General features: G+C 36.7%; 1 protein-coding gene across 2 annotated transcripts in view; it reads right to left on the bottom strand.

Moving 5' to 3' along the window:
- Positions 1-6,238: 6,238 nt before the first annotated feature.
- GRTP1 (growth hormone regulated TBC protein 1) overlaps positions 6,239-15,196 on the bottom strand; it is a 136,814-nt gene continuing 127,856 nt past the window's right edge. For both annotated transcript variants that reach the window (XM_053707762.1, XM_053707763.1), the window contains one exon: positions 6,239-6,676. In XM_053707762.1, coding sequence (XP_053563737.1) covers positions 6,587-6,676 — 90 coding nt within the window. In that variant the 3' untranslated portion in view covers positions 6,239-6,586. The remainder of the gene's footprint in view (positions 6,677-15,196) is intronic.

Here is a 15,196-nt window from a genome sequence, read left to right as displayed (position 1 = left end):
CGACTCAGGATCACTTAACTCCTCATTGGGGGCTAAATTAGAGCTAGTTTAGGAGCTAGTTTATGCTAACGATACACCCTGTTATTAGAATGTACAGGAAAGCAATACAATGGCAGAAGGACAGGCCAAGAGTGTAGTTGGTAGTAGTACACCACAAAATAAAGAATTTCCCCTAAACACTACGAGTAGAGAGTAGGGATAGGGTATGACCTTGGGTTTGGGAATAAGGCGTGGAGTTACCTGAGAATGTGAAGTGAAAGGTAAATTGTATGACGTAGTATGGGAGAAAATATGGGCCTAGATAGTTTAATGCAAAAGGCTCTTGTGCATCTCAAAGAGAAAACAGACAGTAAATTAAAGGAACACTCCACGGTGACGTGACCAACCCAGACAAGCTAAACAGTTAGGAGAAGGATACCATTAGCACACACCCTGTGGAAGAAAAAGTTCAATTAAGACACTGTAAAAACAACACTACACTTTGAGCCCTGGGCCCAAAGACAATTACGCTGACGCAGCAGCTGTAGATAAGCAATGTGAGTCTGGTCTCAGCCTAAATAATAGTCAGATAGACCAGGGTGATTTGTGTGAAAGCTGTTAGTGTTAGTTTTATGAGGTAATTGCCGACTCTTGTGTCTCAATGTGGGCTAAAATTGATGCAATCACACTTTAATATATTGCAGAGAGCTTATAAGAAATAGAGATATTTCCATCCACTTGACTTTGTCACTGGCAATTTAAGAAGAAAACCTGGTCTGGTTGCAAAGGTGAGTCGCCCTGCTATTGTAGTGTTTAAAGTGGAGTAGATTAGGATTTTCCACTGGTATTCCTAGGAGGGCAGTTGCTGTTTGCCATCCAAGTCTTGATCTCCCAGATCTCTGCAGGGAGGGGGGTAGAATAAAAGTGCATTTTGGATGGTATGCAGCAAAAATTGCGGGGTTTTTTGTGCCTTTTATGGCCTTGACTTTATAACACTATTTCTGCTGTATAGTTGTGGATTCTTAGGCTGCTTACCTCCGATTACCCTGATAGGTATTGAGGGGCTGGCTATGATCTGTTTCCTTACTTGACCAGTCCGGTAAGCACCTCTATTCCCCCTCAGCTGTCCAGGTCTATGGCTCCGGTGAACAGCAGTCCTTAATATCAGCCAGTGACCTAGGGGTGATGTAGCTGTTGAGCGACACTAGTCCCGGCTCAGTTTAGACACTAATAGCCTCTTCGCCGTCCAGAGAGGAGCCCCGACCCTCCAGACTGAACTCACACCTTTCTCTCAGACTTACCTTCTGTCTTGTCCACCTTTCACCAGCAGATCGCTGTCCTCTCCTGCCGCAGTACACGGCTTGCTTTTAGTTGCTTGTTGTTGGGTACGTGGATCTGGTCTCTTTCACCCCCTCTCTCCTATATCTCTCTTACAGCCAATGGAGCGGAGCCCCGGCCCTCCGTCGACTGCTTTCCGCTTCCAAGGCCTCTGTCTGTCTAACTCGCCTTGTGTGCCCCAATTCACGAGCAGAGTCCTCCTCTAATGTCTAGCCCAGTATTATGAACCAAGTCTGGGTACTTTCTAATGGATTTGGGCACTATAAAAAACTGGTTATATAACAAGTTTATGCAGAGCTCCAGCCTGATGCGACTGTCCTGCACGGCAGTTAACTCCGCCCCCTGTAAATATAATTTTATGGCTCTCACTACATCTAAAAAATATACAGGGAGTGCAGAATTATTAGGCAAGTTGTATTTTTTAGGATTAATTTTATTATTGAACAACAACCATGTTCTCAATGAACCCAAAAAACTCATTAATATCAAAGCTGAATAGTTTTGGAAGTAGTTTTTAGTTTGTTTTTAGTTATAGCTATTTTAGGGGGATATCTGTGTGTGCAGGTGACTATTACTATGCATAATTATTAGGCAACTTAACAAAAAACAAATATATACCCATTTCAATTATTTATTTTTACCAGTGAAACCAATATAACATCTCAACATTCACAAATATACATTTCTGACATTCAAAAACAAATCAAAAACAAATCAGTGACCAATATAGCCACCTTTCTTTGCAAGGACACTCAAAAGCCTGCCATCCATGGATTCTGTCAGTGTTTTGATCTGTTCACCATCAACATTGCGTGCAGCAGCAACCACAGCCTCCCAGACACTGTTCAGAGAGGTGTACTGTTTTCCCTCCTTGTAAATCTCACATTTGATGATGGACCACAGGTTCTCAATGGGGTTCAGATCAGGTGAACAAGGAGGCCATGTCATTAGATTTTCTTCTTTTATACCCTTTCTTGCCAGCCACGCTGTGGAGTACTTGGACGCGTGTGATGGAGCATTGTCCTGCATGAAAATCATGTTTTTCTTGAAGGATGCAGACTTCTTCCTGTACCACTGCTTGAAGAAGGTGTCTTCCAGAAACTGGCAGTAGGACTGGGAGTTGAGCTTGACTCCATCCTCAACCCGAAAAGGCCCCACAAGCTCATCTTTGATGATACCAGCCCAAACCAGTACTCCACCTCCACCTTGCTGGCGTCTGAGTCGGACTGGAGCTCTCTGCCCTTTACCAATCCAGCCACGGGCCCATCCATCTGGCCCATCAAGACTCACTCTCATTTCATCAGTCCATAAAACCTTAGAAAAATCAGTCTTGAGATATTTCTTGGCCCAGTCTTGACGTTTCAGCTTGTGTGTCTTGTTCAGTGGTGGTCGTCTTTCAGCCTTTCTTACCTTGGCCATGTCTCTGAGTATTGCACACCTTGTGCTTTTGGGCACTCCAGTAATGTTGCAGCTCTGAAATATGGCCAAACTGGTGGCAAGTGGCATCTTGGCAGCTGCACGCTTGACTTTTCTCAGTTCATGGGCAGTTATTTTGCGCCTTGGTTTTTCCACACGCTTCTTGCGACCCTGTTGACTATTTTGAATGAAACGCTTGATTGTTCGAAGATCACGCTTCAGAAGCTTTGCAATTTTAAGAGTGCTGCATCCCTCTGCAAGATATCTCACTATTTTTTACTTTTCTGAGCCTGTCAAGTCCTTCTTTTGACCCATTTTGCCAAAGGAAAGGAAGTTGCCTAAAAATTATGCACACCTGATATAGGGTGTTGATGTCATTAGACCACACCCCTTCTCATTACAGAGATGCACATCACCTAATATGCTTAATTGGTAGTAGGCTTTCGAGCCTATACAGCTTGGAGTAAGACAACATGCATAAAGAGGATGATGTGGTCAAAATACTCATTTGCCTAATAATTCTGCACTCCCTGTAGGAGCCTTTCCTTTTAATTCTGTGGATTAGGACAAAAGAGAAGGAATTACAATTTACTTATTGAGGTTATCAGAAGACCCCACTTTTGGTAAAAAGCCAAATTTAGTCCATAACACTGCCTTATCTTAATGGAAAGTCAGATAAGGAGGTCCGCAAAAAAGAGCAGACAATTCAGAAACTCTTCTGCCAGAAGAAATTGCAAAAAGAAACAAGACCAAAGAAGAATGTTTAAAGCAAGCAATGGTTCAAACAGAGATACCTTCAAAACACTTAAATCAGATCAAGGTTCCAAAAATTGGTTTAATGACTGGTTTTAACCTGACTAAAGCCTGAACAAACAAACTTTGAATGTCAGGAAGTTTAGCAAAAGGATGAAACCAATACATTAAATAGCTAGCAGATAACCTTTTATCTAAACCTTCTAGTAAAAATTGAAGAATTTTAGGAATCATGAAAGAGTACCAATTAAAACCTTGTTTCTTACACCAGGAAATGAAAACTTCCCATACTTTGTAATTGATCTTCCTTGTGACAGGCTTTGTGGCCTGGATCAAGGTATTTACAACAACATTAGAAAAACCTCAGGAGATCTGCAAGGTATAAAAGGCAATCTTCAAGGTACCAAAGGACAAGGTAAAAGGGGTGGTCAAAAGGCAAAGCAGGGTTCAGCAACAGATAAACAGTTCAGTCTTTCAAGGTATCAGAGGGCAAGGCAGAGGGGTTAGTTACAAGGCAAAGCAGGATTCAGCAACAGGAAATCAGTTCACTCTTTCAAGGTACCAGAGGGAAAGGCAGAAGGGTTGGTCACAAGGCAAAGCAGGGTTCAGCAACAGATAAAACAGTTTAGTCTTTCAAGGTACCAAAGGACAAGGCAGAAGGGTTGGTATAAAGCCAAAGCAGGAATTCAGCAACAGGTGATCAGTCCAGAAATGAAAATATATATAACAAATCAAGCATCCAGGAGAACACTAAGGTAAACCTATACTTGGGTCCAGAGAGATAGAGTGAGAAAATTTAAATAGGGAAAATTTGCGCCACGAGTGATGCAAGGGAGTGCCCAGCATGGCACAAGGAAGCACAAAATGTTTTAGTTATGCACCTGCGCTCGAAAGAAAACAACATACTCGGCAAAGAGCAGCAGGGGTGGCGGTGGTATGCGACACATTCATCCTCTTTTTTTTCTTTAAACTTGAACATAAGTCTTGCTCAGTGACTGACTCCTGATCATCAGAAATATATTCACCTCCAGAAGACAAATTCGATGTGTCAGAATAAACCTTGAGAAGCTCTTTAGCTGATCTGACTTTAAGAGATGCAAAATGTGAAGATAATTCTAAAGTAGATCTTTTGTGCTTACTTGGAGGCAGCATAGCCCTCTTTTTTTAATAAGGTGACGTTTTTTTCAATAAGGTGCATTTCAGTTTTGATAAAAGCATTTTGTAATATACATGTATTAGCAAAAATGCTTCTACTAAAAGCTATAACTGTTTCAAAAGTGTATTTAAAGGGACAGTCTACACCAGAATTTGTATTGTTTAAAACAATAGATAATCCCTTTATTACCCATTCCCTAGTTTTGCATAACCAACATAGTTATATAAATACAGTTTTTACCTCTGTGATTACCTCGTATCTAAGCCTCTGCAAACTGCCCCCTTATTTCAGTTCTTTTGACATCCATTTTAGCCAATCAGAGCTGGCTCACTGGAACTCCACGTGCGTGAGCAGTGTTATTTATATGACACACATGAACTAACACCCTCTAGTGGTGAAAAACTGGCAAAATGCCCTGAGAGAAGAGGCAGCCTTAAAGGGCTTAGAAATTAGTATATGAACCTCATAGGTTTAGCTTTCAACTAAGAATAACAAAAGAACAAAGCAACATTGGTGATAAAAAGTACATTTTAAAATTTTTTTAAATTACATTGTCTATCTGAATCATAAAAGTTTATTTTGGACTAGACTGTCCCTTTAAGTATGCAACATGCACCAGCATTTTAAACACAGCACTTGTTCAGAGAGGCTAAGGTGCTTGCATCATCTGGTAATGACTACATTTGTTAATTGGTGACATGATACAAGCCCCACCGGCTTTCTGAGCAGCTGCAGTATTTAAAATGAGAATACCTAGCTATGCTTCACGTGCACGAGCAGAGAAAAATCTTAACACTTAAACAGCTATAACTTCGACTAGAAGCATTTTTGCCAATACATGTATATTGTAATTATGTTTTTATTCAAAGATGTAATTAATCTATGTGCATTTAAATTTTGACCGGAATGTTCCTTTAAAGTGATGGTAAACATTCCCCTTTGTATACAGATCCGGAATGTTAGTGATATTTTAGATTAATTTAATTCATCAGTTGTAATAAAGATACACTTTTTAATGTAGCTCTGAAATTCAAATACTCTACACTCCAGACGCCTACTTCAAAAGTATTTTTTTTTTTTGTAAGCTAACAATTTGAACTGTCCTCCAATCAGTGCTCTAGCCATACGACACCCACATAATTGTTTTTGTAGCTAGAGTGACGATTGGAGATTAGTTCAAACAGTTAGCTCACACTAAAAAAAAGTTTTGAAGTAGATGGTTGGAGCGTGGAGTATTTAAATTTCAAAGCTACATTAAAAAGTGAGTTATAGAGTATCTTTGTTATAACCGATGAATCTGTGCATGTGTATTTACTGGTTATATGTATATTTCTGGATTTAGCTCTACTGAAATAAAAACAATGTTTCAAAGGTTTAAAGTAAGGGAACATTACTTGCAACACTAAAAAGAAATCAAATAAGCAAAGCAAGAAAAAAAAAATCATACATTGTACGATAGCAAGAAAGAAGGGTAATCATGGAAAAGCTCAATGACTGGCAATATTTATCTTTTTGACCAAGTTTGTATCCCTCCCCCAAAATACAACCCGCTGACCAGGAAAATGTATTATAACACAATTCTGTCTTCACAAAAACAACTTTGTAAATAAATATATTTTTTTACACTTCAGATTTACAGATCTTTGTACTATGATCAATGTACATAATTAGATTTTCTTTTGTTTAAAGAAACTATAAGACATTATAGAATGTATACAAAATTCTACAGATCAAATCTACTGATTTGAAACAAAAGTACAAAAAGTAATTGAAGCACTTAAAAAAGTGAGGCAGCTTGGTCATATTAACAGTCAGTGTTCTAACATCTCACTACCAGGACTGCAACACTGTGTAGTTGCCTCTCGCAGTGACGGAATTATATCAGTGCAATCATTAAAATGAAGGAATGTGTCAGTCATATTTCTACTTGTGGACAGTCTTGTTTTATTCCTGAGTGAGTAATGCTGCTCTGTGTTTCTCTCGGAGTTTGTTAATTGTAGTCCTTGATAAACTTCCAGGTTCAACAAATATCTTCTACAATAAAGAAAAAAGAAAAAAAAAAAAAACATAATCAGAACATAGATTTTTTTAACTCATGGACATAGCATACATATAAAGTAAAGTAAAATAAAACAAAATAGGAATTATTTAGAAGTACCATATTTTGCCTGTCTTCTTTGAATTTACAGCAGTTCCTATCACTGAGTGTCGCTTAGTAAAGGGACAGAAAGGTTTAACCGTTTCTATCAGGCATATGAAAGAGTGCGGTTTAAAACATGTTAAAACATTTTTTTTTAATAAAATAAAAGCAGTTTATTCCGAATTTGAAGCAAACAAAAAGTAAATGTCTGTAAAGGACTTACTGGCTGGTAAGCAGAACTCACACTAATATATTGGTGGACAGTGACACAAACATTATTTTATTGTACACTTTTCACACACCTCCATTCCAAGCAAAAAGCAATGTATTCCTAATCCTAGATTTCAACCACATAAATACAGAGATAGTAAACTATGCCCACAATATAAAGATGCTTGTTGTCAGCTACATAATCTTACTGGCTCAAAAAATAAAGAAAAGATTTTAATTAAAAACAAAACATAAAAAAAACCCATTAAACCAGAACAACTGGAAGAAGGAAGCTAAAGTTGGACATAAGACACCTTCTTTCACATCGGGGGGCATAAGACATCTTCAATGTGAAGGAGACATTGATGACGTAATTTATAATAAAGTAATGAGAAAAAGGAAGACTGACTTCAGGGCAGTAGAATATATATAGCACTAAAGGATAAAATACCCCAAAAGGTGAATGTCTAACAACAATAACAATATGAAACATATTTGTCTGCGTAAGATCATAAAATGTTGTGCAAAACAGAAGCTCCTTAAAACAACCGTTTCCTTTAACGCTGTAGCCTGATGTAATAACTACAGACAGATTATCTGTGTAGACTTATAGGGCCTCATTCTCAACAAATACTTAAAGGGATATTCCAGCCAAAATTGTAAACCCCATGGGTGCATTTTGGTATTGAACAGAAGCAATTTTGTAATATACAGTACATGCATTAGCAAAAATGCTTGTAATAAAAGTCAGAAGGCTCGCCAGAAACACGGCCCTATAAGCTCCATATGGAGCTTGATAAATGTGTGGAAGCTCACTACATTTTAAGTATAGGCAGAAAATCACTGCTTAGCACCTGTTTTTAACTCTTTCACCACAATAAAATTAACAATGCACTTCATTCTAACAAAACTATTACTGCTTTATTACAGACCAGAAAGCCCATTACAGTAACTGAACTTTCCCTTTCTACATTTTCCTCTTGTGTTTCTATGTGTATCATGCATTGTAACCAACTTCTCAGAAACTTTACCCTGATGTTTTGTTTTTCTTTCAGGCTAGATTGGGTGTTTGCATGTGTGTTAAATTGCTGTTCATCAACCAGACCCAAAGAAGCGGATTTACTGAATAAGCTGTTAAAATCAATACACAAATACCATTCTTAATGAATATGTACATCATTAATGTAACTATGTTCATTAAAGGGACACTAAAGTCAAAATTATTCATGATATTCAGATAGATCATGCAGTTTTAAAAGATTTTTCCAATTTACTTTTATTATCAAATTTTGCTCATTGATTTTATATACATACTTTTTTTTTTTTTTTTTTTTTTTAAACACAGTATATCTAAATTTAAGCAAAATTAAGATAATTTTCACATAGCATATAGATTTGAAGCTTTATTAATTATACTTCATCATTCTTATATATTTATCCTTGAAAATATCTAGAACCAAAATATAGTTGATGCAGGCAAGAAATACTACGATTATTATTCATCTAGATCAACCAAAAGAAATAGGCACACAAAATACAGAGACTATGCGTCAATAAAATAAAAAAAGTGACCTTGCATTAGTTTACATAATTCTGTGTCTAATCTATTTAGCCTCAATAACTAAAGCTAAGTTAGTTAGCATTCATAGTGTAGTTATATCTCATGTAATTATCTATGAAAGAATGTCTTGGGGTTTTATTTATTTTTCCAATCCCACCCCATTCCCCCCCCCAAGTGTGTGAGAAAAAGGAAAGAAAGAAAAAAAAAAAAAAAAAAAGGAAGGGGAATTCTTATTTACTCTTAAGGAGAGGTTCTTGTCTACCAGTTCCCTAGCAAGACTATTTCTGTGTTTTGAAAAGGAAAAATTATATGATTTATTTCTGTGGGAGAAAATATTTTTAGAAAGATTGCCCAGTTATCGAAAAATCTTTTAACATCTTGTTCATTATCAATGTTTGTGTCTCTTTGTTCTAATATGCACTGTTTTTTTAAACAGTTTTTCACTTCAGAGAGAGAGGGAATTGACCGGGTCTTCCATTTTTTGCAAATTAGATATCTTGTGGCTAGTATGGTAGAAATTACAACCTTTTCATTGTTTTGTTTACCAGGTTCTTCCCTTAGGCCAAATACTATCTGGAATAGTGTTAAAGAGAGGGGGGTTATTTTTAGTACGTTTTTTAACCAGTATTCTATTTTGAGCCATAGAGACCTGACTTTTGGGCAGTGCCATACCATATGCAAGAAGTTGGCTGCGAGATATGAGCATTTGGGACATTTACTAAAATTTACGTTAGCACACTTGTAGCCTTTCTCAGGGGTGAAATATGCCCTGTGAAGAAATTTAACATGGGCTTCTCTCCATGTAGCTGAAAGTGTATTTTGGGTGATCTTTTTAAATGAAAGTTGGAGAGTTTTTACTTCTATATTACTCAGAGCAGTTAGTATATTCCAGTTTGCGGTCAATTGCGTTAGAACAGGTGCACCTTTGTTTGTACCTAAGAAATGGTAGCAAGGTGTAATAGACATACGGCCATTTCTAGTTAGTATTAACCAGTCTTCCAGTTTACCTATATTCCAGTTCCAGCCTTTTGCTTTAACTAATTCAAGCGCAAGGTGCCTAAGTTGCAGATATGCAAAGAAATCTTTATTTGGCAGGCCAAATTCTGTGTTTAATTCTTGAAATGATTTAATACAATGTCTTTCTTTATCTATTATTTGATGAACCTTAGTCAAACCAGTATATTGCCATCTCTTAAAAACACCAGAAAGAATGCCTGCCTGAAATTTAGGATTCCCTAATATCGGCAGGTATGGAGAGGCTTTGCTATTTATTGAGAGAAGCTTTGTTATTTTTTGCCAAGCTTTAAGCGGGTTATAAATTGTTTTAAGTTTTTTTATTTCTGTTGGGATTTCTTTTAAGTCAAGGTGGATCAGTGCGGATAGCCAATATGGATGACAAACATTGGATTCTAAATCATTGTTTAGAATATAATTATTGCAAGAGATCCAGTCTATGACGATGCGTGCAAGGAAAGAAAGGTTATATAACCATAAATCCGGCAGGGCCAATCCTCCGGATTCTCTTGGTACTGAGAGTTTCCTGAGAGATATTTTTGCTCTTTTCCCCTGCCATAAAAATTCTACAAGTGCGCTGTTAATTGATCGGATGTCTTTCCCTAACAGTAATAAAGATGTGTTTTGGAGGATATAAAGTAGTTTCGGAAGCAGGGCCATTTTAAATAAGGCTATTCGGCCAGATAGTGATATTGGCAAATTATGCCAGTTCTTGAGTTTTTCTTTAATTACTTTCAAGACTGGGGGAATATTAAGTTTGTAGAGATCCTCTGTGTTAAGCGGGATATGTATCCCTAAATATTTGAAAGAATCTGTAACCTGTCGTAATGGTAACTTTGTAACCGAGTTCTCAGTATTTCTAATCCAGAATATTTCAGATTTCATGTAGTTAACTTTGTATCCCGAGAAGGAACCAAAATAATCCATTATACAAAAGAGTTTTGGGATGTTTAGTTTCGTATTTGTCATATAAACGAGGAGATCGTCTGCATAGAGCCCAATTTTAATTTCATGATTATGAATTCTAATACCATCGATGGATTGTCTTATTTTAATTGCCAGAGGTTCAATAGCAATATTGAAGAGAAGCGGGGAAAGAGGGCAGCCTTGACGCGTCCCTCTGCCTATAGGGATAGAGGGGGAAATATTGTTGTTAATTACCAATCTTGTAGCAGATAAGGTGTAGAGATTCACTATGAAATCCATAAATTTACCCTTAATACCGAAATGTTTAAGTGAAGAATATATGTGCTCATGAGTAATTGAATCAAATGCCTTCTCTGCATCAATAGAAATAATGGCAAGATCTTGTATGCCCTCTTCCCCGCTGCTCACATCGGACATCGCCTTATAATATTCTGTCACAACTAATACCTCCCTGATTTTAGCGGCAGAGTTTCTATTATTTAGAAACCCTGATTGATCTGGGTGGATAATTTTTGCAATGGCCCCTTGTAATCTAGCCGCCAATACTGCTGTTAAAATTTTATAATCCACGTTGAGAAGGGCTATCGGTCTGTATGATTCTTTGCAAGCTGGGTCTTTATCACTTTTAAGTATTAACGTTGTATAGGACTGCGAAAAAGCAAGAGGAGTAGGTTTGCCCTCAATAAAGAAGCTGTTAAAAAGAGTACGAATATGTGGAGTGACTTCACTAAGCAGTATTTTGTAAAATTCACTGGGGAGGCCGTCAGGACCAGGTGCTTTGTTTGGCGACAGTTTAGATATTACTTTCTCAATCTCTTCTGCCGTAATAGGGGCATTGAGACTGTTGGTAACTTCTGGGGCCAGTATGGGATATTCAATATCGCTCCAAAACTCAGCAGATTTATTTGCCTCAGTGGCTTTAGGCGTATACAGATCTTTAAAATATTCGTAAAGTAGCATCAGAATATCCTCTGGTTTAGTAACATGTTCCCCTTTATGGAGCAATTTGTCTATGTTTGATTGTTTTTTTTCATTTTTAATTAATTTAGCCAATATTCTGCCTGATTTGTTGCCATACCTATACATTCTGGTTTGAATTTTCAATTCTTTTTGTGTTTCTTGGGATAGTACAAAGACATCTCTTTCATTTTTCGCTCGCAGATATTTTGCCCAGTTGGCAGGAGTCCTATCAGATAAATATTGATTATAAGAATTCAGCAAAAATTTATAAGATTCCTTTTCCCTTTGTCTGAGTTTTTTTAATAGCATAGCGCCATAAGCAATAATTTCCCCCCTCATTACAGCTTTCGCCGTTTCCCAGAATATTTCAGGACTATTAAGATGTTCTCTATTAAAATGCGCGTATTCTTTATATTTATTTAATAGCCATTTTTTAAACTTTAAGTCTGATGTTAAATAATAGGGAAAGAAGAAGCGTGAAGAAGAGGGATGCGTATCTGCTAATTGTAATTCAAGGGAAATAGGTGCATGATCTGATAGTAATATCGGCATAATTGTCGCTTTGACCTTTGATATTAAAATACGCTCGTCAATCAGAAAAATGTCTATTCTAGACATGGTTTTATGGGCCTTAGAAAGGCAAGTGAAGCTATGAGAAGTTGGGTTTTGATTTCTCCATATGTCATATATGGCTAGGTTATGCATGATTTTTTTGTATAGCTTGGTTTCTAAGTTGTCTCTTTTTTGCTTCAGATGTTTAGTGCCTTGTCTTAGCCTGTCTATTGGGGAATGAGGTGCCATATTAAAATCACCACCGAAAATTAGGGAGCCTTCTGTGTAAGATAAAAGTTTCGACTGGAAATTATTCCAGTATTCTGGATCAAATACGTTTGGGCCGTATGTATTACAGAGTGTATACAACTTTTTGGCGATCTTTATTTTCAAGAGGACATATCTCCCCCCCGGGTCGGCCACACAATGAACCACTTTTGACTTGCTTTTTTTACGTATTAGTATTGCTACCCCCCTCTTTCTCTTGACGCCAGCAGCAAAATATATTTCTTTGACCCAAGAAGTTTTTAATTTTAAGGTTTCCTCTGCTGATAGGTGTGTTTCTTGTATGAAACCAATATCAGTTTGAAGTTTACGTAATTGTGTAAGGATTGCCTTACGTTTAATAGGTGTAGAGATCCCCCCTACATTCCATGATATTATTTTACATTTGTCTATTGTTCCCATTTAGGAGAGAGATATAGTTGAAAAAGAAAAGGGGGTTTCTTCGAACCAATGTGTTTCTTCTTGTGCTATAACCTTGAGTTTGTGAGGATATATTATCATTGCTCGGTAGCCTTTTTGGATAAATTTGGAGCAAATGGGAGCTAACTCCCGTCTTTTTGCTGCTGTATCAGCGGAAAAATCTTGAAACATTAAAATTGTAGCACCTTTAAATGTAATCGGCTGCTGTCTGCGATAATGCTGAAGTAGAGTAATTTTGTCCTGAAAATTTAGAAGTTTCGCTATAATCGGCCTAGGTCTGTTTCTACCTTTACTGTCTGTATATGGTGAACCTAGCCTGTGTGCTCTCTCAACCATTATGGGTTGGTGAGTAGGTGGTATTTTAAGAATTTTGGGTAATAATTCTGAGATAAAGGATATGAGGTTCTCATTTTGTTGTTCCTCTGGAAGACCAATAATTCTTATGTTGTTCCTTCTGGAACGATTCTCTAACTCTTCTAATTTGTTTTGGATTTTTTGTATATTAATATCTGCTGATTCCAGTTTAGAGCTGTGTATACTTGTTAGGTCTTCCAGGTCAGATACCCTTTGTTCTACTTCTTGTAGTCTGGTAGAGAACTGCCTGACTTCCTGTGTTAGTAAAAGAATATCTTGTTTTAGTTCGGTTTTAAGAGCATCAAATTTGGGAGTGAGGGCTTCTGAGATACTGGTAACCAAGTTTTGAATGTTGGTTATTTCTTGTATCTCTGTTATATTAGCCATTGTTGGTTGTGTATCGGTAACATTTTCTTGTGCGGTCTTCGTTTTCCTATCCCTCTGTCTAGCTGCCATAGCTGGAGGGGGGGTCTTGTGAGGGGCGTGAAGAAATTTATCCATGTGCCGTGGGAAAAAATTGGAAAGGAAAAAAAAAAAAAAGAAAAAAAAAACAAATAAAAAATTTTTTCTTCTTTTTTTTCCCCTTCTCCTATCGTGGTGAAGAGAAAATATGAGTGAGGTGCTCTGTGAACCCAAAGAAACCAGAGAAGTGCGAGATTAAGGAGGTATTTAAACCTCAGAGCGGGGAAGTGAGGGGCGAGGTGAGGGGTGAGTGAAGGGGGGGAAAAAAAAAAAAAAAAAAAAGGGGGGTAGAGTGTCTTTATGGGGGTGAGAAAAAAATTATTTGTGTGAGAAGTCCAGCCGTGGAAGCAAGAAAGGGGAAATATTAAAAGCAATTCAATGGACTTTATCGCAGGGGGAGAGACCTAGTTTTTAGAGCAGTATATATTTAGGTCTACCGAGTGCAATATATATATAGTACACAGTGTGTAAGCTACATCATCACCCGTTTAAGCTGGAAGTAAGAGGGTATTTTTGTTTCTCTCCAGAAGTTCTGGGGAGGAAAAAATCTATCTTTCAGAAGACTTTGAAAAGTATTACTTCTTTTAATTCTGTTTAAATATGAATTAATAAGATAGTATATAGATAAATGTAAGTAAGCACTTGTGTCCTATCAATTTATCAATGGATAGTTTTCTATGTTGGTCTGTACCTATATTGTTTTATAAGTAGAGCTTATAGTTAGTACAAAAATAAATAAGTAGCATCCGAATTTCCAGAATTTCAGGGAAGAGACAAGCGAAACAGTTATGTTTTCTTTTTTTTTTTTCCCCTTTTACTGTTCCTATAATAATTTACATTTTATTTAAGTTTTTACTCTGTCAAAAATTTTTTTTTTATAGGATATTATATTAAGCATCAATTTGAGTATACACCTAGGTTCAGTATGTTACCAATACATTTAGTACATACATTAAGTCTTGTAGAGACTATATCAATCTATAAGGTCTCTTGATATGTCTTTTTGTAAGTGTAATAGTAGAGATAATGCTTTTTTTTTTTTTTCCTTGTCTAAAGTTAGAAACCTGATTTAGTTCGAAAGACAGATATAGGACAATTAAGAGACCGAGCAAAGACTATGGCAGAGCTATTTTAAAGTATAAACAATAGCACCATTTGAATATCCCAATAGTATTGGGAATCCTAGAAAGAATAATGTTAGAGTGCTAGGATATCTTAACAGGGTCAGTTAGCTTTAAGCCTTATACAGGTTAATGATCATATAATAAGCAGTATCCATATCAAAGAGAACACAGAGAAATAGAAGACAGATTATACTGCAATTTAGTACACAATTTAGTACACATCCTCCATGTTAGCAAGTATAGAAGCAATGAATCATACATCATCACAGAGTATGCCTTTAGGGAGGAAAATATATAAGGCTAGCTGATATTATTCTTTATCCAAGTATAAAGTTTTTTGTTTTTTTTTAGTGTTTTTCTTTCTTTGTTTGTTCCTTCTCTTTTGGCAGTTCAAAAATGAATTTCCTTTATCTGTGTGAATTATATAGGTATATACTCTGGTGGAAAAGATTTTTCTTTTTTTTCCTCTTTGTTTCTCTATCTCTCTCTCCCTCCTCCTTTTTTCATTATCACAGGGTGCAAGAGTCCTGATAGTATGATTTTAG

The sequence above is a fragment of the Bombina bombina genome, chromosome 3 (assembly GCF_027579735.1).
Source record: "Bombina bombina isolate aBomBom1 chromosome 3, aBomBom1.pri, whole genome shotgun sequence".
In the NCBI taxonomy this organism is placed as follows: Eukaryota; Metazoa; Chordata; class Amphibia; order Anura; family Bombinatoridae; genus Bombina; species Bombina bombina.
The sequence above is the reverse complement of the archived record's forward strand: the minus strand, read 5'-3'. Positions and strand labels throughout refer to the sequence as shown.